Below are 25,831 nucleotides of genomic sequence, written 5' to 3'. Positions count from 1 at the left end.
TGATTATCTTTTTCTGATTTGTCCTCCTTGCTGACTGGTTTTGGTTCTCTGTGTGTTAAATATTGAGTCTCTTCTGGTCTGGCTCTGGGCTGAAGAAGTGGGTCTGTCCCACGAAAGCTCCTCACCTCATCAACTATTTTGCTAGTCTTTAAAGTGCTACTTGACTGCTTTTTGTTTTGATAGTGTACAGACGAGCACGGCTTCCTCTCTATTGCCATTTTGGCTTAAAATTGAAAATTTCCAGTTTTGGGAGTTTCTGTTCCCATGAAAAGGGAAAGTGTGGTATGAACACACCCCCTGAATGCCCCCATTCATGTTGCTACACGACTGTTTTCTAGTGTGCCCAAGACCACAAATCCCCCTGAGATTTCATCCCTTCGGGTCCTCTGAAAGCGCTGCCCAGCTCTGTTTGAATGGCTCAGGGACAGCTGGGTGAAGAGTGGGATACTAGGTTTGATTATTCAGAGAATCATAGAGTCAGAGAACCCTATAGCTGGAAGGGACCTCAGGTGGTCATCGAGTCCAGCCTGCTGCCCAAAGCAGGACCAACCCCAACCAAACCATCCCAGCCGGGGCTTTTATTGGGATGAATTGACACAGACCCAGCAGTGGCTCATTTCATAGATCCCAGCCCAGTGGGGGACAAACTGCAGTTGTCCAGATGCACCCGGCTCATCAGGGTCATTCCCTGGGGGCTGTGAGAGCTTTAGCTGAGGTTGACCGTCCACACGCCTGGCTCCCAGATCTCCCACTGGCTGTGGTTGTTAGTTCTCAGCCAACGGGAACTGCAGGAAGTGGAAGCCAGCATGACCCCAGGGCCCAAGCTGCCTCCCACAGCTCCCACTGGCTCAGGACGGCGAATTGTAGTCAGTGGGAGCTGCGGGGCCAGGCCTGTGGACAGTCAGCAACAGCAAAAGGCCTTGTGGCCCACCTATGTGTGTCCCTGAGGGGCTGGGTGCAGCCTGCTGGCCACAGGTTGTCCACCGCTGGTTTAGCCTGAAGTCCTGCGTGACACTGGCCTTAGAACCTCCCCAGACCAATCCAGGCTGGAACGAGAGCAGGTGTGTAAGGGGGAAAACTCAACCTGGCTTTAAAAATGGCAGGTGATGGAGCAGCCCCTGAGCCTCACTGTGAAAGACGTCCCCATTGCTCCGGGTTGGAATTTCTCTCGCTTCAGAATTCAGCTGTTGGAGGGTGTCAGACGGGTTGAAACTCTCTCGTCCAGCAACTTCCCGCATCCGGCAGGACCATGGATGCTGCTGGGCCAGGGATCTCCAGCTGTGTGGGTTGCAGCAGAGCCCTGCTGCTGGCAAGGAGCCCCTGCTGGAATCCTACTCTGGGGAACCTGGGGGGGCAGCCATGGGGCGGGCAGGTAGCCAGGTCAGGGAGACCCACTGCTGGGAGCCTGGCTGGGGTTGGGGAGCCTTACTGTGGGGAGCCCAGCCCAAGCTGGGAGCCCTGCCATCAGCCCTGCAGCCCTAGGACCCCAGCCAGGGCAAGGAGAACCCAGCAGCCCTGTGGGGGAGCCCTACAGGAGTGTTCCCCCCTCCAGGCAGCCTGGGGGCCAGACCTCCCCTGACCTCCCCTCGTCCACTATATCTCCTCATGCGGGTGCTGGACGAGGGCGTCAGGCTTTGTTGGCTAGATCACAGAGCCCATTATTAGAGACCTGTTTCTCATGTAGGTATTTAAACTCATTTCCCCCACAACACTGAGGCTTTCAACCTCCGTGGGATGCAATCTAATAATAAAGATATCAAAGTTGAGAGGTGTGGTAAAAAAGATCTCTTGCAATGGATGTCTGACTTCTGTCTTTCTTTCTTTCTTTCTTTCTTCGCAGACCCCCGGGCTCACGATGGAGCAGGAGAACCACACCCGAGTGCGGGAGTTCATCCTTGTGGGATTCCCAACCATCCTGGAGCTGCAGGTGCTGCTCTTTGTGGTGTTCCTCACCATGTACCTGCTGACCCTCCTGCAGAACATGGTAATCATCACCCTGATCTGGACCAACCTCCACCTCCACAAGCCCATGTACTTCTTCCTCAGTCACCTCTCCTTCCTGGAGGCTTGGTACATCTCGGTCACCGTCCCAAAGCTGCTGGTGAATTTCCTGGTGGTGAATAAGAGCATCTCCTTCCTGGGCTGCATGGTCCAGCTCTACTTCTTGCTTGCCCTGGCGGGCACTGAATGTGCCCTCTTAGCTGTCATGGCCTATGACCGCTATGTGGCCATCTGTAACCCTCTTCGATACCCAACCATCATGAGCCACCGGCTGTGCCTGCAGCTGGCGGTGGGCTCCTGGCTGACCGGCTTCCTCATGTCCACACTGAACATCTTCTTCATCGCCCAGCTGTCGTACTGTGGCCCCAACGTCATCAACCACTTCTTCTGCGACATCTCCCCATTGCTCAACCTCTCCTGCTCTGACATGACAGTGGTAGAGATGGTGGACTTTGTCTTTGCCTTGGTCGTCCTCCTCATCCCCCTCTCCATCACTGTCACCTCCTACATCTGCATCATCGGCACCATCCTGCGCATCCCCACCACCCAGGGCAGAAGGAAGGCCTTCTCCACCTGCGCCTCCCACCTCACTGTGGTCATCATCTTCTTCTCAGCCGCCTTCTTCATGTACGCCCGGCCCCAGAGGATCCAGTCTTTCGACCTCAACAAGCTCGTGTCCGTGGTGTACACCATTGCCACCCCCATGTTGAACCCCTTCATTTACTGCCTGAGGAACCAGGAGGTGAAGGGGGCATTAAGAAGGATGCTGGGTGTCAAGAGTGCTGACCCCAAGGTCTCCAGCAGTGACCACTAGGCTACTGTAGATTCGTCAGATCCAGCGAGCACATTATCTATAAGTCATTGGAAGGTGTCAAGGGCATTGCATAGCCTGAAAGGGGGAACCTGAAACTCGTGCAACCCACCATGTGCACTGAAGGCTGGACCTCTCCTTGGCTGACTCATCCAGAGGTACTTGCCATTATCTCTAGGTTAAATCTGAGATGGAAATGAACTGGGTGTGTCCCAGTTTCTCCGAAAGTTGATCCATGCTTGGAATTTGGATGAGTTACAGCATTTAACTCATGGTGGTCCACGCCAAAGCACATTTCTCCATTTGGTTTGAGAACTGGGCCCCCCCCACAGGCCCGTGCACTTTCAGAGGGGTGAATTACAACCATCTCTAACGTGTCCTTGATTTCTACAGCAGCTTTGGCTGAAGGAGCCGTTCGGTGGGGTTGGGCTCTGACTGGGTGAGCATAACTTGTGTTATGGAAGTGTTAATGGCCAAGGCTCATGGAGAGGATACCTCTCCTGCTCTGCCCTGGCCTTTCCCCTTGTAGCAGGCTCCTTCAGGCCACTCAGCATCTTCCCATTGGGCAGTAAGCTGAAGAACCTTGAATTCTTGGGAATAAAAGGCCTTTAGAGAATTACACTGCTACACCTTCGGCTTAAGGTCAGAGTGTGGATGGCTATGAGGTAATTAACTGCACCTCGGCACTCTTGGAAGGTGAACGGTCTGTCCCAGGATGCTTCCATTGTATTGGCCTGTGTAGCCTCCAGGACCATGACTTGCTCATCTACGCTGAAGGACCATCCTCTGGAGTGTTTATCACACCAGGCCTTCTGCTCTGGCGGAGCATGCTGCAAGTTCTGTTGCAGGAAGGTTAAAGAGGCTCTAAAGGTATTTTGCAGATTGTGTACAAAATCCAAAATATCGGCTCCTGGCAGAGCGGTTCCTCATTGCAAAGGCCCAAAACCTCACAGCCTCCCTCGCAAGTTGAAGTCCAACCCCTTCTCCCCCATGCGGTGGGGGGGGGCGGGATCAGGGAACTGGCCATGGGACGCTGCCACCGAGTCCCTGCCACAACATGGGGCAACTTAACTGTAGACCCCAAATTAAAAAACATACTAAGAGACTGAAAAAAGAGCCACCAGGGGTAAACACTCATGTAAAACAAGCAGTGAGGCATAAAAAGGCATCTTTCAAAAAGCGGAAGGCAAATCCTAGTGAGGTAAATAGAAAGGAACATAAACACTGCCAAGTTAAGTTTAAAAGTGAAATAAGAAAAGGCAAAAAAGATTTTGAGGAACAGCTCGGCCAAAACTCAAAAAGTAATAACACAATGTTTTTTAAATACATTAGAATCAGGAAGCCTGCTAAAAAACCAGTGGGTCCCCTAGACGATACAAATACAAAAGGAGCAATCAAGGATGCTGAAGCCATTGTGGACAGACTAAATTATTTCTCTGAGTCAGTCTTCATGGCTGAGGATGTTGGAGAGATTCCCAGACCTGCACCGTTTTTTGTGGGAAATAAAATTGAGGAACTGTCTGGCATTGAAGTGTTATTAGAGGAGGTTTTGGAACAAATGGATGATCTTAATATTAACAAATCACCGGGACAGGATGGCGTTCACCCAAGAGTTCTGAAAGAACTCAAATGCTAAATTGCAGAACTATTAACGCTAGTTTGTAACCTGTCCTTTGGATCAGCTTCCACGTTTAACGACTGGAAGACAGCTCATGTGACACCAATATTTAAAAAGGGCTCTGGAGGTGATCCTGGCAATTCTAGATCGTTAAGTCTAATGTCAGTTCTGGGCAAATTAGTTGAAACAATAGTAAAGAATAAAATTGTCAGACACCTAGAAGAACATAATTTGATGGGCAAAAGTCAACCTGGTTTCTGCAGAGGGAAATCATGTCTTACTCATGTGTTAGAGTTCTTGGAAGGGATTAACAAACATGCAGACAGGGGAGACCCAGTGGATGTAGCACACTTAGATTTCCAGAAAGCCTTTGACAAGGCTCTTGTGTAAATGAAGTTGTCCTGGGATAAGAGGGAAGGTCCTTTCCTGGACTGAGAACTGGTTAAAACCCAGGAAACAAAGGGTAGGTATAAATGGTGAATTTTGCGAATGGAGAGGGGTAACTAGTGGTGTCCCCCAAGGGTCAGTCCTAGGACCAGTCCTGTTCAATTCACTCATAAATGGTCTGGAGAAGCGGGTGAGCAGTGAGGTGGCTCAGTGTGCAGAGGACACGAAAGTGTTCAAGATCGTCAAGACAAAGGCCGACTGTGAAGACCTTCAAAAAGATCTCATCAAACTGAGTGATTGGGCAACAAAACGGCAAATGAAATGTCCTGTGGATAAGTGGAAGGTAACGCACACTGCAAAAAATAACCCCAGCTGTACCCACAATACGATGGGGGCTAATTTAGCGATGACTAATCAGGGAAGAGATCTGGGAGTTATCGTGGACAGTTCCTTGAAAACATCCAGACTGTGCAGAGGCCGTCAAAAAGGCAAATAGGGTGTTAGGTATTATTAAAAAAGGGATAGAAAATAAGACAAGGAGTATCTTACTGCCCCTACATACATCTATGGTCCGCCCACGTCTTGAATAGTGGGAACAGAGGTGGTCTCCTCACCTCAAAAAAGATCTCCTGGCACTGGGAAAGGTTCAGAAAAGAGCAACTGAAATGATCAGGGGCTTGGAACAGGTCCCGTATCAGGAAAGGCGAGAAAGATTGGGACTTTTCGGTTAAGAAAAGAGGAGGCTGAGGGGGGACGTGTTCGAGGCATATAACATTATGAGTGGTGCGGAGAGGGTGAATAAGGAAAGTTATTCACTTGTGCCCATAATACAAGAACTAGATAACACCAAATGAAATTAATGGGTAGCAGGTTTAAAACTAAGAAAAGAAAGTTCTTCACTCGGCGCATAGTTAACCTGTGGAACTCCTCGCCAGAGCAGACTGTGCAGCCTGGGACTGTAACAGAATGTAAGAACGAGCGAGATAAATTCCTGGAGGTTAGGTCCATAAAAGGCTGTTAGCCAAGGGTAGGAATGGTGTCCCTGGCCTCTGATTGTCAGAAGCTGGAGAAAGATGGCAGGAGACAAACTGCATGATCATTGTCTTCGGTCCCCTCCTCTGGGACACCTGGCACTCGCCATGGTTGGCAGACAGGCTACTGGGCTGGATGGACCTTTGGTCTGACCCAGTGTGGCCGTTCTTATGTTCTTATCAACGAACCCTGGGACACCCGATTCTCTGTAACGGGATGTCTGCTGCTGCAGGCGTCTGGAGCTGTGAGGTGTGAGGGGTTCAGGGCAGGGTTCAGGCACAAGGCTCCCAGCCCCCCAAGCACAGCTGGGGCCAGTCTGTTCGGGTCCGTCTGGGTCTCTCAAAGCAGAGGGAGACGAAACACCTGGAGCAGGGGCTGGGGGACGGGTGAGCCGCGTGGGGTAATTGTCTGCACTCCCGGCGGCGGCAGTAAGGGAAGTCAATGGGCAGGGAAAGCCGGGGTCCTGGCCAGTGGCTCCCAGCCCTCCTGCTCACCCCTCCCTCCGTCGCTGGCAGGGCGAGAGAGGCGGCAGGGGGAATTCACAGCTCCTCGTCTGGCTCCGGCAGGACCGTTCTGGGCTGGCTGGGCTCTGTGCAGGGCGGCGAGGCCAGGCCAAGGCCTGCAAGGGGCTCGTCCCGACTCAGCCCCTCCAAGTCCCAGTGGGCGTCTAGCAGGACGGTCCCTGTCCCATTGCTCTGCTGAGCTCCAACTAGTCAGTGGGGCGTTTCCCCAGGCCGGCCACCCAGCCCCATTCAGCACCAACAGCCCCTCCTGCCCAAATGGTGACAATCAACTTGCCCTCGATGGAGTTGTGTGGAAATTGCTCCACCCTGCATCACAATGCAGCCACCTCTGGGGTGGGACGTGACAGCTGAATGATAGCGCACTGCAGTGCTGCCCCAGAGTCACTTCCCCAGTGCTGGAATGCAGCCACCTCTGGGGTGGCGCAGAGGCGCTATATAACAGCACCCAGCGACGCCACAGTGTGCTGCAGCTTCGGGGTGAGAAAGAATCCGTGGCTGGTGAATTGCAGGGTGGGGCCATTGCCTGAGGACAAGGGCTGAACCTCACCCCTGCTTTCCTCTCTCCGGATGGCATCTCCCAGCCGTAACCTCCTGGGGAGACAGATGGGGAAACAGGCCCAGACCTGGGGCAGGGCCTCAGCCAAGGTCGCCCAGCGAGTCACGGCAGGGCAGGGCTGGGCTGGAAGCCGCTGTCCTGTCACTCAGCCGCAGACCTTACCCACAGTACGATCCATCGCACACAGGTCTGTGCTGGGCCGAGTTCCCAGGGCAGCCGGCAGGGTCTGGCCCCCTCTGCGTTCCCCACACCGGCAGCACGTAGCTCTCCCCCGCCCAGAGTCCCCGGCCGGCTCCGCTTTCTTGGGGTGAAGGGGCCGATGGAGGGGAGGACGATCCGGGCGCAGGAGAGCAGCAGCCCCTGCGAGGAGCCCGAGGGACAGAGGTGTCAGCTAGTCCCTCCCATCCAGGGTGTCCTGGCCCCCGGCGGCTGAGGAGGGAGCTGAACCTGCCCCAGGTGCTAAGACGGAGGCTGATCCTGCCCTGGGGCTGAGGCGGGGACTGAGCCTGCCCCAGTGAATATTCACATCCCCAACTGTTCCTGGCCTGTCTCTCCGACAGCTGGGATGGACGTCTGAGCTTCCGATTTCAACCCCATTGCTCAGCCCAGGCCACCTGACCCCTTGGGCTGGTGTGGACGACAAGTCCCACTTCCCTGAGATTTGTATTCGACAGCTGAGCCTGGTGTCTAGCCCAGCAGCCTGGTGTGTGTGTGTGTGTGTGTGTCACACCCCCTAGTGTGACTCTCAGCACTCAGACATTTCTAACACAGCTACAGAGCCAATGTGTGTAACTTCTCACACGCCTACGGCACCGACACACAAGTCACACCCAGCTTCAGGGCATCTCCAGCTTTCATCAGACCCCTCACTTGGACCCCCAGCCCCAGGGTCGGTGCCGCTCTACACACCGGTGACAGAAATGGCTTCCACAGCCAGGGCACAGCTCCAGTCCCGGCACAGAGGTGCCTCTGCCCGGCTGGGCTGGCGTGGCCCTTCTCCCAATTGCAGGAAGGACCAGCCCCTGCATGAGCCCCGCAGCAGGATGAGGTTCCATCTCCACCATCAGGACACCCCAGAGCCTGTGGGATTCCCTGATACAGGACAGCCTGGGTGGGGAGAGGGGGCAGTGGGGAGTGGGAGGGGCTGGGGGCTGGCTGGGTAGCACCACAGTTACCCCTCTCCCTTGCAGCTCTCTGCTTGAGACCCGCTCCCCTGGCCCCTGGGAGCTTTCTCTTTTCTGAGCGAAAGGAGCCCAGGTCTGGCCGGCTCCCCCACAGCTCATGTTCTCTGCACCTTCCACCAGCCTTGGGCTCTTCTCCGCACCTGCTCCCCCTTCTCCACGGCCTTCTGCAAATGTGGGGCCAGCCCTGGGCACGAGCCCCACGGAGGCTGCTCAGCGCAGAGCGGGGGGAAGGAATTGCTGCTCCCGGCTGGCTCCCAACACCCGGCAGTGCCGCCCACAAGCAGGTTGGCGCTTCTGGCAACAGTCTCACCCTGTTGACTCCTCTGGAGCTTGTGCTCCGCTCTGAGCCCAGATCCCTTTCTGCAGGACCCCTCCCTCGACAGCCACTTCCCCGGCTGGGTGTGACACGGATTGGCCCTTCCTCAGGGGAGCACTTTGCACTTGGCCTTATTCAGCTTCACCATATTGACCTCAGGCCGTTTCTCCAGTGTGCCCAGATCATTCTGAGTTACGACCCTGTTCTCCCTCCCAGCTTGGTATCACCGACAGACGTAAGCAGCGCACTCTCCATGCCCAGATCCACATCGCCGAAGATACTGAGCAGAGCCTGTCCCCAAACAGACCCATGCAGAACCCCCCTTGTTGTGCCCTTCCAGCAGGGCTGTGAACCATCAATAACGACTCTCTGAGAACGGCTGAACAGCCAGTTATGCACCCACCTTACAGCAGCCCCATCTCAGTTGTATTTGCTGAGTATATTGATAAGATCATGCTAGACAATATCCAATGCCTTCCTAAAACACAGGTACACCACATCCTCCCCTTCTCCCTTACCCACAAGGCTTGTTATCCTGTCACAGAAAGCTATCCGATTGGTTGGACATGATTTCTTCTCTCCAAATCCAAGCCGGCTGTTACCCAGCCCCTTATTTTCTTCTAGATGTTTCCAGATTAATTCCTTAATGACTTGCTTCATTATCTTTCCTGGCACAGAAGTTAAACTGACTGGTGTGTAACTTCCTGGTTGTTCTTATTTCCCTTTGTAGAGATGGGCACTTTATTTGCCCTACTCCAGTCTCCTGGAATCTCTGCCAACTTCCAAGACTTTCAAAGGTGATAGCTAAAGGCTCAGATACCTCCCCTTTCAGCTCCGCCAGTATTCTAGGAGGCATTTCATCAGGTCCTCGTGACTTGCAGACATTGAACATTTCTAGGTCATTTTTAACTTTTTTTTTTTAATTTAATCTTCTAAACCTGCCCCCTCCCGACGAGCGTTCACCATGTCAGCCATTTCTCCATCGGACTTCTTGGTGAAGACCAAAACAATGAAGTCATTCAGCAGCTCTGCCATTTCCAAATTTCTTGATATTGTTCCTCCCTCCTCACTGAACAATGGGCCTACCCTGTGCTTGGTCTTCCTCTTGCTTCCAATATATTGCAGGTAGGCCTGGCAGTACAAATAGCCCCTTCTTGCCTCCTTTTGACCTCAGTATCAGGATACCCTAACACCTCGCCCTGTCACCATCCCGCATGGTATCGTCAGGAGCAAGGGGGTAGTAAGGAAAACTCCTTCTCATAGTCTGACCTGGGAAGGACACAGTTCACAGAGGTGAATCTTCAGTGAAATATCTCTCCTTGAATGCTCTATTTTCTTTTGAGATTTCCAATTTTCAAGTTTGAGAATCAGGACCAGACTTTCACTCAACGGAGTCCTTTGTTATTTTTTGTCTCAATGAATTATAAATCAGGGGAAACCGTTCTGCCTTTAGTATTTCTAAAAGACTTAGACATTTAAATTTTTGGGGTAATTTGGCAAAAACAGTTTCACTTCCCATTTTCCAGACAGCACAGTCTTTCAAAGGAACAAAAAAATTCAGAGTCTTTGTGAGAAATTCAATGAAATGTTCATGAATTTCCCTTCACTTGCGCCTCCCGCCTGCTCCAATTTTGAATAATTTGACTGCTCAGTCTCTAATTTCTCCAGTGGTGAGAAAAGCTGCTCTTCTGTACAGTTTTTCTCATGGCTCCTTTCACCTCTTTGTTCCTCAGAGTGTAAATTATGGGGTTCAACAGTGGAGAGACGATCGTGTTCAATAGGGAAATCAAGAGGTCACTCTTTGTAGTGGAGCCAGACTTAGGTACCAGGTAGGTGATAATGGCCATAACATAGGACACAGTCACCACCGTGAGGTGGGAGGAGCACGTGGAGAAGGCTTTACGCCTTCCCTCCGCCGATGGCAGCTTGAGGATGGTGGCGATAATGCGGACGTAGGACAGGAGTATCAACAGGAAAGGGCACAGGGTGAACATAACTGTCAGCATGGGACCTACAGCCTTAATCTGCGACGTGTCGGCACATGCCATATTCAGCAGTGGTGGGAAGTCACAGAAGAAGTGGGGGATGCGGTTGGAGCCACACAAGGGCAGGCTGAAGAACCACATGGTCATAGGAACATCCACCGAGACGCCAACAGCCCATGCAGCCCCCACGAGCAGAGCACATGCCCGGCCACTCATGATGGTTGTGTAGTGCAGGGGATGACATATGGCCACGTAGCGGTCATAGGCCATGGCTGTGAGGAGGCAGCATTGTGTGAGGCCCATGATGGCATTGACGTACAACCCTGCTGCACAAGCTGCAATGGAGATGGTCTTTTCCTCCACCAGGAGGTGAGCCAGCAGCTGAGGGACCACACTGCTGGTGAGGCAGATTTCAACGAAAGACAGGTTCACCAGGAAGAAATACATGGGGGTGTGGAGAGAGGGGTTCAGCTTTATCAGCAGAATAACGAGCAGGTTCCCCATCAGGGTGAGCAGGTAGATGAACAAAAGTACCACAAACAAAAGGATCTGCAGCTTCTTCAGGTACGAGAACCCCACCAGGATGAACACATCGGAGATGGTCTGGTTCCCTCCAGCTTCGCTCTTGGAAGAGGTCATCTGTAGGGGGACAAAGAGACCCGGTCTGATGCACATCAGAAATGTGACTGCAAATTAAAACATTTATCCTGGTTTCCTTCCTGTTGGGACCCTTCTGACTAAAACCTGCTGAAATGTCTCTATAAATAACAGCGACTGACCCGGCCTTGCTCAGGGCTTTAAGCAGAGTCAGGGACATTTGGTTTGTGTGCTCAAGGGGTTGACTGTCTGGTTCTGGCTCTTTGAAGTCAGGTTTCTCTGGCCTCCTCATTGTCGTTCGAACGAGCTGTTCATTGTTCTCTTCCGTCTGATGGAAGAGCCACTTGTCTCTGTCTCTGTGTTTCCAGTCCATGTTGTGTTTGTTGCATTTCCAACAGCTCTCGATGGGGCCGTTCTGTGTGAATGGGATGGAGCTGGACCTGACGGGGGTCTAATTCCCTCAGTGAATGTGGCGCTGTGTAAGTTGTGTCACTTCCAGTGGGAAAGTGCGTTTCCTGCTCTGCGTCTCTGCTGTCTCGCTGGTCTGAAAGGCGTGGTGAGAAGGAATGGTGCGGTCGGCTTTGCCCATTGCTGTAGATCCCCCTGGTGCAGCCCAGGGCTGAAGGTAACGACTATGTGTTTGAGGTACTCTTGTATGGCCACCCCCAACCCACGGGCTGTGTAAGATATGTCAGTGGAGGTGGAGGCAGGTGGCTGAATCATAGAATCATAGAAGAGTAGGACTGGAAGGTACCTCGAGAGGCCTTCGAGTCCAGCCCCCTGCCCTCATGGTAGGACCAAGCACTTTCTAGACCATCCCTGAAAGCCACCTATCTAACCTCTTCTTAAATATCTCCAGTGATGGAGATTCTACCACCTCCCTTGGCAATTCGTTCCAGAGTTTGATCACCCTGACAGTTAGGAACTTTTTCCTCATGTCCAACCTGAACCTCCCCTGCTGCAATTTCAGTCCATTGCCTCTTGTTCTATCCTCAGAGGGAAGGAAGAACAAGTTCCCTCCCTCTGCCTTATGACACCCTTTAAGATACCTGAAAACTGCTACCATGTCACCCTTCAATCTTCTCTTTCCCAAACTAAACAAGCCCTAAACAAGGCTGTGGGGGAGGGAGCCTTGGGGAGCAGGAGGTGGAAGGGGAAGAGGTGGGTGGTGGAGGAGGAGGGGGAGCTGGGAGGGTTGGGAGGCCAGCGCAGGCGGCAGAGGGTGCTGCAGTGACGGCAGGGGGCTGTGGAGGAGGCCTCGTTGTGCGTGGTGGTGAAGAGCAGGAGATGGGGGTGCAGAAGTCAGAGGAGCTGCGGGGACACAGGGCAGGGGCTGGGAGGTGCTGGGTGGTTGTACATCAGGGAGATGATAATTGACAGGGAAGGGCCTATGACAGCAGGGATGGGACAGGGCAGAGGGTTTGGGGGGTGGGAGGGTCTGGGGTGAGGGCAGGAGCTGGAGGTGCAGATGTCACAGCAGAGTTTGCTGTGGGGGGGCCTCAGGGCAAAGGTGGAGGGGGATGGAATGAGGGGAGGGGGCTCAGGACAGAGGGTTGGGGGGGCGTTAGGGCCGGTGTTTGGATGGGGGGTCCTTGCCAGGGTGTGATGGAGTATGTGCAGGGTGTGGGAGGGTAGGGGCAGATCAGGGCAGGGGGTGGAGGGTGCCAGACAGAGGGTGCGGTGTGGGGGTCAGTGCAGAGTCTGGGGGTGAAAGCGTCACTGCAGCCGAGTTCCTGAATACGATTTCTCAGAGGAGGGCACATTCTCCTGTCACTCGTATGTTAATGATACGACTAATCACACCAGTGCCCGGATTCCCCTGCAGTGACACCTCACACCAGCAAACAGACACTGCGGAGCCGAAACACGCTGGAAACCATTTTCCGATGGAGAAGCCCCCTGGAATCTGAAAGCAGTGGGGGACTTTGGCCTTTCTGCCCTGCACAGCGTTATTCTTCCTTCAGTGTTAGTGAACGACCCAAATCATTCCTGCCTCCCTCACAGCCAGTTCTGCAATACATTGGTTTGTGTCCACATAAGAGACAAGACCTCAGGCCAGCTCCTTTCGTGGTGTAAATTGTAACAATGCCAGGGGTGTAAAAGGAGCTGAACTGAGGACAAGAAGTAATGGGCTGAAACTGCACCAAGGGAGGTTTAGGCTGGACATTCGGAAAAACTTCTCCACTGTCCAGATGGTTAAACGCTGGAATAAATTACCTGAAGGGGCTGTGGAATCTCCATCTCTGGAGATGTTTCAGAGCAGGTTAGACAGACATGTACCAGGGATGTTCTGTCCAGTGCAGGGGACAAGACACAAGGACCTCTCAAGGCCCCTTCCAGTTCTGGAGTTCTATAGGTCTACAAGTTACATCAGTCGTGGGGTTTGTTCTGTGATGTTAACAAGGAAATATGCAAGAAAGATCCTGTGACACAGGAGACATTTCCTGCAGATGTTTTACTTCAGGATCATTTGTTGACAAGAAACTTCATAATCGCAGGTGTGACCGTGAAGTGACAGAGATGAATTAAAAATGAGACACAATAAAAGATTTTGCCTGCCTGAACTGCCTCACTATGGGGCTCTCACAGGACTGCAGCAAATAACAGTGAGCTCGTAAGTGGGAACCAGAGTGACAGAAGAGACACACTCAGTGGGAACGCCCAGAACTGGAGACTGTGTTCTTCTGACTCTCAATGACACACGCTCTCCAAGAGAACAAAGAGACAACACGAAATCACAGGACCAAAGGAAAGGGTGGGGCTGAGCTACGCCCAGTGCACATCACAGAACCTTTTCAAACAGCTGTGAGTGATATTTTCTAAACATACAGAAGCGGTGAGAATTCTTGTGTCTCTCTTAAGAGCTTCTTTGGGGAACCTCCACTGACAATACAAAGGACTTTCCTGCGCACTAGATGCAGAGCTGGCCGGGAAATGGAATTTCCATCCCATGGGAAATGCCAGTGTGTGTTTTCACCCTGAATCAATATGAAATGTTGAAGGAGCAAAATCCCAAATTATAGTTCAGAAGAGCCCGTAGGAACTCAAATGTCCAACACAAAACGGCCATCAGCATCCATAATTACTCATGGAAAACATCCATATTGATGAATTTCTTTTTCCAGAATGGATTTTGGTTTACGTCTATTTCTTGGTTGACATCTGGACAGGCTCTAAAGAAATGGAATTACTTCATTATTTGGGATTATTTAGTTTACAGAAGAGAAGAGAGAACTGGGGATTTGATAGCAGCCTTCAACTTCCTGAAGGGGGGCTCTAAAGAGGATGGAGAGAGGTTTATCTCAGAAGTGACAGACGGCAGAACAAGGAGCAATGGTCTTAAGTTACAGTGGGGGAAGTATAGGTTGGATATTAGGAAAAACTATTTCACGGGGGTGGGGGGGTGAAACACTAGAATAAGTTACCTAGAGAGGTGGTGGAACCTCCATCCCTTCAAGTTGTTAAATCCCAGGTTGACAAAGTCCTGGCTGGGATGATTTAGTTGGGGGTGATCCTGCTTTAGGCAGGGGGCTGGACTCAATGACTTCCTGAGGTCTCTTCCAGCCCTGGCATTCTACGATTTACTCACCACTCAGAATAAGGTCCAGGGAGATTCTTGTCATTGAAAGCTGAGTGGTAATTTCAGTGCTCTTCAGGTCACCCAGACAGTCCCTTTAGAAACAGGAGACGATGCAGTAAATTAACAAAGCCCCATTGTGTAACAAAAGGCCTCAGATAAATTCAGCTGAGAGACCCCCTCTAAATTATTGGGCTTCACCTTTGAAGCATGTACTGTGGTCGTATTCAGGAGAGGATATTCTCATGAGAAGAGATCAGATGAAGCCCACCCAGCCGACTGTGCTCAAATTCATAACCAGCACACACCTTACGAAACAAAACAAAAAAGCAGCAAAGTAGTGCTTTAAAGACTAACAAAATAATTCATTAGTGCTCCTGGACTGCTTGTTTGTGTTGATGGGATGTCGACTCACACGGCCGTCTCTCTGTTATTGTTCAACTTACGAAACAACAGTTACACTCACATTCAGTGGGTAATAACGGTGATGAGGAAGAGCAGGAAGTCTGGGGAGCAGAGTGGAGAAAAGATGAGAGCTGTGAGAAGAAAAAACACCAACATCACCACTACAAAAAGAATCAGGCGTGGGGGGGGTAGGAGGAGGTGTGGGGCTCATCTGTCACTCTGCTGGGCACTGTGGAATGAGGGGACCAGAACTTCACCTTGTGCCAATGACCCCCACGCCCTGAAATCCAGCACTTGACCTCACCCAAGGTAGCTACATTTGGTAAATTCTGAATGACAGATTCAGACAGACAGACAGACAGACAGACAGACACTCAGGTTCTCCACACACATATATGGAAAATTCAGATGAAGGAACCAGTGAGGTGATTTGGCTCCCGTTGCAGAGTGGGGCACAACACTGAGGGTTGCAGTGGGAGGACGGCTGGGGGCAGAAGGCTCCTTTTACCTACCTTGTTCAGGATGGGCAGTTCCACCTCCCAGCTGCTGCTGGTGCTGGACGTGCTGAAGGAAACAGGTGTGTTTATTACATTCACTGGCTTCTGGGACCAAGTCCCTCAGGCCAAATTTCTTGCCATATTCCCCAGAGGAAAACAACACTGCCTCAGGCTGCAACAAACAAAAGTCACTCAGAGAATCGGTTTCTAGGAAGTTGTATCATCGTCATCCTCATCTTCACCTGTATTTTCTAAATTAAAATCATTCTGAGATTCGCTTTCCTGGTAAATTATTTGACCTGTTTTGCCTACAAGGAGGACTCATTTGTCCCAAGAAGACACCCCAGAGTCGGGGCAGGAACAACCCCCAGGGCTCATGGCTGCAGTTTTCTGATGCTCAGACTCTAGTCTCAGAGCCATGATGAGAGCCCAGGAGCTCTGACTCCCACTCCCGCCTGCTCTAACCATTACACCCCACTGCTCTGCCAGAGGTGAGAACAGAACCCAGGAGTCCTCACTCCCGGAACCACTGCCCAGAACACAGGGCTGAATTCCCACCGAGCCCAGGGGCAGCCAGGGCCACCCCTGCTAGGGCTCTGGCCTTGGACAGGGTAGAGCAATGAAGGCCCACGTCCCCCCTGCCACCACATGCTGGAGAGGGAGGGAACTGGTGGCTGTAAGCCCCACTGTGCGCCCCTGAGTCTGGGAAGAGTGACTGAGGCAGATATTGTCCAAGTGACCTAGGTGGTTTGGGCACCTGTTATTAACAGGAAATCGAAGCAGGTGCTCAAATCCCCTGGGCAGCTCTGAGGTGGCACCTGGGATGTGTGCGGAGCTGCTGCCGCTCTCGGGGCCGGGCGGGGATCTCGGCTCAGATTCTCCTGACTCCTGCGGCTCCATCCCGAGAGCTGGGCGGAAGGACTCAGACGGGGCAGCGAGTGGTCCGGTGGCACCTGAGAGACTGACAGCAACGAACTCAGTGGGCAGAACCCGTTTCCCAGCTGAGACGAGCCCCACGGGGGTTTTGCTCCAAAAGCTGCTCATGTGTGTGTGCGCAGGGCTGATTTCCTAGGGGCGGGGGCAGCGCTCATGCCTCAAACCGCCCCCTGCCACCAGAGCTCAGACCCCAAACCGCCCCCACCCCCCCCCGGAACTCACACCCCAAACCGACCCCCCCGCCCGAACTCATGCCCCAAACGGCCCCCCGGCTCCTATGTGGCTTGACCCCCCACAGTCCCTCTCTATATTAATGTGCCCCCAGTGTGTGTGTGTGTGTGTGTGTGTGTGTGTGTGTGTGTGTGTGCAGTGCAGGCTGCGTCCCCGGGGCAGACCCCTCCTGCTCTGGGACGTCCGTGCAGAGCGCTGGAATGGGGCCCTCCCTGCTCTGCCCATCCCAGACCAGGGCCCTAGCAGGGGTGGCTCTGGCTGCCCCTGGGGTCAGTGGGAATCCAGCCCTGTGCTCTGGGCAGTGGGTCTGGGAGTGAGGACCCCTGGGGACTGGAACTCAGCCCCAAACCGCGCCCCCCCAAGCCCCCAACCTCCCTTCAGTTTAACTCCCCCTCCCCCAGCCCCGATCTGCCCCCCGGCTTAACTCCCCCTCCCCCAGCCCCGATCTGCCCCCCGGCTTAACTCCCCCTCCCCCGGCACCAAACTGCCCCCCGCTCCCACGTGGTTTCACCCCCCCCGCCGCCCTGTAACTCCCGAAGCCGCCGGTGCAGCCGTGGGGGAAGCGCTGCGCCAGGCTCCGGTCTGGGGACGGACACGTGGTGGGGGAAGGGCCGTGGGTGTGTCTCCGCTTAGTCCCGCCCTCCACCGGGCCTTGCCCCCTCGGCCGTGCTGGGAGCACGGGGGAGTGTGTGTGTGTGTCTGTGTGTATATATGTGTGTGCGCGTGTGTGTCTGTGTCTGTGTGTTGGTGTGTGTGTTCTCATCATGGTTCTCATGGGAGACTTTTATCATCCAGACATTTGTTGGGAGACCAATACAGCAGCACACAGACAAACCAGGAAGTTTTTGGAGAATGTTGGGGATAACTTCTTGGTACGAGTGCTGAAGGAACTGCCCAGGGGCCGTGCGCAACTTGACCTGTTGCTCACAAACAGGGAAGAACTAGGAGAAGAAATAGACGTTGGGGGGGACCTGGGCTGCAGCAACCATGAGATCATAGATTTCAGGATCCAGACGAAAGGAAGAAGGGTGAGCAGTAACATACAGACCCTTGATTTCAGGAGAGCAGACTTTGGCCATGTCTACACGTGCACGCTACTTCGAAGTAGTGGCACCAACTTCGAAATAGCGCCCGTCACGGCTACACGTGTTGGGCGCTATTTCGAAGTTGAAATCGACGTTAGGCAGCAAGACGTCGAAGTCACTAACCCCATGAGGGGATGGGAATAGCGCCCTACTTCGAAGTTGAACGTCGAAGTAGGGCACGTGTAGCCGATCCGCGTCCTGCAACGTCGAAATAGGGGGGTCCACCATGACGGCCATCAGCTGACAGGTTGAGAGATGCTCTCTCTCCAGCCCCTGCGGGGCTCTATGGTCACCGTGTGCAGCAGCCCTTAGCCCAGGGCTTCTGGCTGCTGCTGCTGCAGCTGGGGATCCATGCTGCATGCACAGGGTCCGCAACCAGTTGTTGTCTCTGTGGATTTTGTGTTGTTTAGTGCAACTGTGTCTGGGAGGGGCCCTTTAAGGGAGAGGCTTGTTGTTGAGTCCGCCCTGTGACCCTGTATGCAGCTGTTCCTGGCACCCTTGTTTCGATGTGTGCTACTTTGGTGTGTAGACGTTCCCTCGCAGCGCCTATTTCGATGTGGTGCTGCCCAACGTCGAAGTTGAACATTGACGTTGCCAGCCCTGGAGGACGTGTAGATGTTATTCATCGAAATAGCTTATTTCGATGTCGCTACATTGAAATAAGCTATTTCGACGAAGCGTGCACATGTAGACGGAGCCTTTGACTCCCTAAGAGACCGGATGAGCAGGATCCCTCGGGAAACGAAGATGAAGGGGAAAAGAGTTGAAGAGAACTGGAAGTACTTTAAAGAAGTCTTACTGAAGGCACAGGAACAAACAATCCCTCTGCGTAGTAAGAAATGCAAACATGGGAGGCAACCAGCTTGGCTTAACAGGGGAATCCTTAGTCAGCTTAAATTCAAAAAGGATGCATACAAGAAATGGAAACGAGGACAGTTGACTAAGGAGGAGTAGAAACATACGGCTGGAGAATGCCAGGCAGTAATCAGGAAAGCGAAAGCACAGTTGGAATTGCAGCTGGCAAGGGATGTGAAGAGTAACAAGAAGTGTTTCTACAGGCATGTGAACAATAAACGGGTTATAAGAGAAGGTGTGGGGCCATTACTGGATGAGGGAGGTAACCTAGTGACAGATGATGCAGGAAAAGCTGAAGTACTTAATGCTTTTTTTGCCTCAGTCTTCACAGACAAAGTCAACTTCCCTATGACGGTCCTAGATGATGCAGTATGGGAAGGAGGAGGGCAGTCATCTGTGGGGAAAGAACAAATTCTGAGCTATCTGGAAAAACTAGATGTGCACAAGTCCATGGGTCTGGATTTAATGGACCCCCGGGTACTGAGGGAATTGGCAGAGGTCATTGCTGAACCTTTGGCCATTATCCTTGAAGACTCTTGGAAATCGGGGGAGATACTGGATGACTGGAAGAAGGCAAACGTAGTGCCCATCTTTCAAAAAGGAAAGAAGGACAATCCAGGGAACTATAGACCCGTCAGCTTTACCTCAATCCCTGGGAAAATAATGGAGGGAATCCTCAAGGAATCCATTTTGAAGCACTTGGAAGAGGGGAAAGTGATCAAAAGTAGCCAACATGGATTCACCAGGGGCAAGTCCTGCCTGACCAATCTGATCAGCTTCCATGATGACGTAACAAGCTCTGTGGACATGGGAAAGTCAGTGGATGTGATATACCTTGACTTCAGCAACACTTTTGATATGGTCTCCCGCAACATTCTTGTCCACAAGTTAAGGAAATATGGATTGGATGCTTGGACTTTTAGATGGATGGAAAGCTGGCTTGATGGTTGGGCCCAACGGGTAGTGGTCAATGGCTCAATATCTGGATGTTGGATCTGTTCCAAGCGGAGTGCTGCAAGGCTCGGTTCTGGGGCCGGTGTTATTCAACATCTTTATTAATGACCTGGATGAGGGACTGGGCTGCACCCTCAGCAAGGTTGCAGATGACACAAAACTAGGGGGAGAAGTAGATACGTTGGAGGGTAGAGAGAGAATCCAGAGGGACCTGGATAAATTGGAGGACTGGGCCAAAAGAAATCTGATGCGGTTCAATAAGGAGAAGTGTAGAGTCCCGCACCTGGGGCGGAAGAATCCCAAACATTGTTACAGGCTGGGGACTGACTGGCTCAGCAGCAGTACGATGGAAAGGGACCTAGGGGTTATGGTGGATGAAAGGCTGGATATGAGTAAACACTGTGCCCTTGTAGCCAAGAAGGCTAACGGCACACTGGGGTGCATTAGGAGGAGCATTTCGAGCAGATCTAGGGAAGCAGTTATTCCTCTTTATTCGGCACTGGTGAGGTCACATTTGGAATACTGTGTCCAGTTTTGGGCCCCCCAGTATAAAAATGATGTGGATTTGCTGGAGCAGGTTCAGCGAAGGGGAACAAAAATGATGAAGGGTCTGGAGCACAAGACTTAGGAGAGGCTGAGGGATTTGGGTTTGTTTAGTTTACAGAAGAGAAGACTTAGAGGTGATTTAATAGCAGCCTTCAACTTCCTGAAGGGGAGCTCTAAAGAGGAGGGTGAGAAATTGTTCTCAGTGGTGTCTGATGGCGGAACAAGGAGTAAAGGTCACAAGTTGAAGAGGGAGAGGTGTAGGTTAGATATTATGAAAAACTGCTTCCCCAGGCGGTTGGTGAAGCACTGGAATGTGTTGCCTAGAGAGGTGGTGGATTCTCCATCCCTTGAGGTTTTTAAGTGCCAGCTGGACAAGGTCCTGGCCTGGATGAGTTAGTGGGGGTTGATCCTGCTTGAAGCAGGGGGCTGGAATAGATGACCTCCTGAGGTCCCTTCCAGCCCTACGATTCTGTGTGTGTGTGTGTGTGTGTGTGTGTGTGTTTGTCTGTGTCTCTGTGTGTGTGTGTTGGGGTGTGTGTGTGTGTGTGTATGTGTCCCACTGGCCGGGCTGGGCCGGGGCTGGGTCCTTCTCCCCTGGCCAGGCTGCGCCAGACACACACGACAGCTGGGCAGAGAGGCCGGGCGTGCGGGAGGGAAATACGGTGATGGACGGGCAGAGGGGTGCGTGGGCATTGCCAGACACACACGACAGCTGGGCAGAGAGGCCGGGCGTGCGGGAGGGAAATATGGTGATGGACGGGCAGAGGGGTGTGTGGGCATTGCCAGACACACACGACAGCTGGGCAGAGAGGCCGGGCGTGCGGGAGGGAAATATGGTGATGGACGGGCAGAGGGGTGTGTGGGCATTGCCAGACACACACGACAGCTGGGCAGAGAGGTTCTCTGTGCCTTACATATTGAGTCTGTTCTGGTCTGGCGATGGATGGGCTGAAGAAGTGGGTCTGTCCCACGAAAGCTCATCGCCTAATAAATTATTTTTTTCGTCTTTAAAGTGCTGCTGGGCTGCTGTTTGGTTTTGACCGTACATAGACGAGCACGGCTCTCTCTGTTACTAGAAAGGAAGTGGAGGGGAAGGTCCCTCCCATCCAGGTGGGTGACCGGATGTGGGAGGAAGGTCTCAGGGGAGGCCGAGCAATACTGAGTGAATGGCTCGTGCCGGGGGGGTAGAGGGTTGGCAGCTCTGCCCACACTGCGACTCCAGCCACAACATCTCACCCGCCTGCCCACGTGGGGTTTTACCCTCTCCAGCCTGTGCCCAAAGGAACCTGCTCGGCCCTACGGCGGGGGTGGGCGACCTTCTCAAACCACAGAGCCCAACTCCCTCCGAATTCAGAGCAAGGGGCCAGCAAAGAGCTGGGAACAAAGCTCATCTGCATGGCTGGAAACATCCCACTGAACTGGGAACTGAGGTGAGTAACCGTCGCGTTAATGAACCTGGAACTCCCCGATTCTCTGGAACGGGACGTCTGCTGCTGCAGGCGACTGGAGCAGTGGGGTGTGAGGAGCTCGGGGCAGAGTTCAGGCACAAGGCTCCCAGCCCCCCAGGCATAGCTGGGGCCAGTCTCTTCAGGTCCGTTCAGGTCTCCCAAAGCGGAAGCAGACGAGTCACCTGGAGCAGGGGCTGGGGGACGGGTGAGCCACGTGGGGTAATTGTCTGCACTCCTGGCGGCGGCAGTAAGGGAAGTCAATGGGCAGGGAAAGCCGGGGTCCTCGCCAGTGGCTCCCACCCTCCCACTCACACCTCCCTCCGTCGCTGGCAGGGCGAGAGAGGCGGCAGGGGGCTTTCACAGCTCCTCGTCTGGCTCCGGCAGCACCAGGCTGGGCTGGCTGGGCTCTGTGCAGGGCGGTGAGGCCAGGCCAGGGCCTGCAAGGGGCTCGTCCCGACTCAGCCCCTCCAAGTCCCAGTGGGCGTCTGGCAGGACGGTCCCTGTCCCATTGCTCTTCTGAGCTCCAGCTAGTCAGCGGGGTGTCTCCCTGGGCCGACCACCCAGCCCCATTCAGCACCAACAGCCCCTCCCCCGCCAAGTGATGAGAATCAAATTGCCGCACCCAACATTACAATGCAGCCACCTCTGGGGTGAGACGTGACAGCTGCCTGACAGTGCACTGCAGTGCTGCCCCGGTGCTGAACTGCAGCCACTTCTGGGGTGGGGCAGAGGCGCTATATAATAGCACCCAGCAACGCCGCCGTGCGCTGCAGCATGGGGGTGAGAAAGACTCCATGGCTGGTGAATGGCAGGGTGGGGCCATTGCCTGAGGACAAGGGCTGAACCTCTCCCCTGCTTTCCTCTCTCCGGATGGCATCTCCCAGCCGTAACCTCCCGGGGAGACAGATGGGGAAACAGGCCCAGACCTGGGGCAGAGCCTCAGCCAAGGTCGCCCAGCGAGTCACGGCAGGGCAGGGCTGGGCTGGAAGCCGCTGTCCTGTCACTCAGCCGCAGCCCTTACCCACAGTACGATCCATCGCACACAGGTCTGTGCTGGGCCCGGAGTTCCCAGGGCAGCCGGCAGGGTCTGGCCCCCTCTGCGTTCCCCACACCGGCAGCACGTAGCTCTCCCCCGCCCAGAGTCCCCGGCCGGCTCCGCTTTCTGGGGCGAAGGGGGCAAGGGAGGGGAGGACGATCCGGGCACAGGACAGCAGCAGCCCCTGCGAGGAGCCCGAGGGACAGAGGTGTCAGCTGGTCCCTCCCATCCACGGTCTCCTGGCCCCCGGCAGCTGAGGCAGGAGCTGAGCCTGTCCTGGCAGCTTAGGCTGGAGCTGAGTCTTCCCAGGTGGCTGAGGCAGGTATAACCCTTCTGCGTCTGGCCTGCTGTTGGCGCATGGCCGTACCCTGTGCTGGGAGGGCCCAATCCAGGCCTGACGCAGGCCAAGGCAGCTCCACCCATTGCAGTGGTGCAGGGGGACCCACTTCCCCAGGGCTGAACTGGACCCTGGGAGGGGCTGGGGCAGTGGCGGAGCCTGGCTGGGGTGAGGGAGAGCGAATGGCCCAGGGGGTGTCGGGTAGGACAGGTCTTGGTGGAGGCCGAGACCCGCGGGAAGTGAGTTAGTTACACAGGAGGGAGGTGCGGAGGGAGAGCAGAGCAGCCGGCTTGTTCCACAAAAGTACCTCTGCCAGCCCCTCCGGCAGCCACAAGCCCCACAGGCAAACCCCCAGATTCTCCAGCTGCTCCACCCCCGACCGACAGCCCCTGCTCGGGGGAGAGGTCACTGAAACCTGGGTCACCAGCTGCACCCAGCTTCTTCCGGCCCCAAAGGGTCCAGCCGCAGCCCCAGGTCAATCCAGGCTTGGCTCTCACCCAACCAGCACGCTGGGCCTGGCCTTCAGCATCCACGTGTACAGGTGTGTTAACACCGACAGACAGACCGGGGCAGAGAGTGGGTGGAGGTGGCACATTCCAGACCTCCCCCACGGCCACTGATGCAGCCAGCCACGTCCTGTGCTGATATCCTGAAAGTCTCTGAACAACCCCCACGGGGCGGGAGCCCAGGGGACACTGGCTTAGTTCCTGCAGACTGGAGAACTGGGCGCTGGAGGACTGGAACCGGAACCCAAACTGGGAGCGAGGTGGTCACCGCCAGGGCATCTGACGGCTTTCCACGGGGAGGGAAACGTCCTTTCTCCTTCCCACAGGCACTGGCGGCTCAGAGTCACCCGACCCCGGTGAGCTGCTGTGGGAAAGTGCCCTCGGTGGCTGGTTTCCCCAGCACGGCCCAGTCCAGTCACATGGCAGCTGGGATGGACGTCTGGGTGTCCGATTTCAACCCCATTGCTCAGTCCAGGCCACCTAACCCCTTGGGCTGGTGTGGACAACAAGTCCCACTTCCCTGAGATGTGTATTCAACGCGTGAGCCTGGTGTCTAGCCCAGCAGCCTGGCTCTGTGTGTGTGTGTGTAGCTGCGTCTACACGTGCACACTACTTCGAAGTAGCGGCATCAACTTCGACGTTAGGCGGCGAGACGTCGAAGTCGCTAACCTCGGCTACGTCTACACGTGCACCCAACTTCGAAATAGATTATTTCGATGTTGCGACATCGAAATAGGCTATTTCGATGAATAACGTCTACATGTCCTCCAGGGCTGGCAACGTCGATGTTCAACTTCGACGTTGCTCAGCCCAACATCGAAATAGGCACAGCGAGGGAACGTCTACACGCCAAAGTAGCACACATCGAAATAAGGGAGCCAGGCACAGCTGCAGACAGGGTCACGGGGTGGACTCAACAGCAAGTTGCTCCCTTAAAGGGCCCCTCCCAGACACACTTTCATTAAACAGTGCAAGATACACAGAGCCAACAACTAGTTGCAGACCCTGTATATGCAGCACGGACCCCCAGCTGCAGCAGCAGCAGCCAGAAGCCCTGGGCTAAGGGCTGCTGCCCACGGTGACCACAGAGCCCCGCAAGGGCTGGAGAGAGAGTATCTCTCAACCCCCCAGCTGATGGCCGCCATGGAGGACCCCGCTATTTCGATGTTGCGGTACGCGGATCGTCTACACGTCCCTACTTCGATGTGGAACGTCGAAGTAGGGCGCTATTCCCATCCCCTCATGGGGTTAGCGACTTCGACGTCTCGCCGCCTAACGTCGATTTCAACTTCGAAATAGCGCCCAACACGTGTAGACGTGACGGGCGCTATTTCGAAGTTACTGCCGCTACTTCGAAGTAGCGTGCACGTGTAGACGCAGCCGAGGAGATAGGAATAGCGCCCTACTTCGACGTTCAACGTCGAAGTAGGGACCGTGTAGACGATCCGCGTCCCGCAACGTCGAAATTGCTGGGTCCTCCATGGCGGCCATCAGCTGGGGGGTTGAGAGATGCTCTCTCTCCAGCCCCTGTGGGGCTCTATGGTCACCGTGGGCAGCAGCCCTTAGCCCAGGGCTTCTGGCTGCTTCTGCGGCAGCTGGGGATCCATGCTGCAGGCACAGGGTCTGCAACCAGTTGTCAGCTCTGTGTATCTTGTGTTGTTTAGTGCGTGTGTGTCTGGGAGGGGCCCTTTAAGGGAGCGGCTGGCTGTTGAGTCCGCCCTGTGACCCTGTCTGCAGCTGTGCCTGGCATCCCTATTTCGATGTGTGCTACTGTGGCGTGTAGACGTTCCCTCGCTGCGCCTATTTCGATGTTGGGCTGAGCAACGTCGAAGTTGAACATCGACGTTGCCGGCCCTGGAGGACGTGTAGACGTTATTCATCGAAATAGACTATTTCGATGTTGGCTGCACGTGTAGACGTAGCCTCTGTGTGTGTGTGTGTGTGTGTGTGTGTGTGAGACACCCCCAGTGTGACTCTCACCACTCAGACATTTCTAACACAGCTACAGAGCCAATGTGTGTAACTTCCCACACAACCACGGCACCGACACACAAGTCACACTCAGCTTCAGGGCATCTCCAGCTTTCATCAGACCCCTCACTTGGCCGCCCAGCCCCAGGGTCGGTGCCGCTCTACACGCCGGTGACAGAAATGGCTTCCACAGCCAGGGCACAGCTCCAGTCCCGGCACAGAGGTGCCCCTGCCCGGCTGGGCTGGCGTGGCCCTTCTCCCCACGGCGGGCGGGGACTGCTCGGGCACCGACCTCAGGGCCCCGGCAGCAGAACGCCCCGGCTGCGATGTCGGCCCTGGGGCGCAGAGACTCTGTGGGGATGGGAACCTGCTCCAGAGCCGGCCGAGTTCCCTCAGCCCTGCCCCACGGAGCCCTCTGCCTCACGGCACCGCCTGC

General features: G+C 54.3%; 1 protein-coding gene across 1 annotated transcript; it reads left to right on the top strand.

Annotated features, from left to right (window-relative positions):
- Window positions 1-1,855: 1,855 nt before the first annotated feature.
- Window positions 1,856-2,815, top strand: LOC142004973 (olfactory receptor 6B1-like). Its single transcript, XM_074982647.1, has one exon. The coding sequence runs from the start codon at window positions 1,856-1,858 to the stop codon at window positions 2,813-2,815; it is 960 nt and encodes a 319-aa protein (XP_074838748.1).
- Window positions 2,816-25,831: the final 23,016 nt, after the last annotated feature.

Source organism: Carettochelys insculpta, chromosome 32 (genome assembly GCF_033958435.1).
Source record: "Carettochelys insculpta isolate YL-2023 chromosome 32, ASM3395843v1, whole genome shotgun sequence".
Classification (NCBI taxonomy): domain Eukaryota; kingdom Metazoa; phylum Chordata; order Testudines; family Carettochelyidae; genus Carettochelys; species Carettochelys insculpta.
The sequence above is the reverse complement of the archived record's forward strand: the minus strand, read 5'-3'. Positions and strand labels throughout refer to the sequence as shown.

What these genes read in the sequence shown, in the direction of transcription:
- LOC142004973 (XM_074982647.1), top strand. Translation starts at nt 1,856, where the DNA reads ATGGAGCAGGAGAACCACACCCGAGTGCGGGAGTTCATCCTTGTGGGA.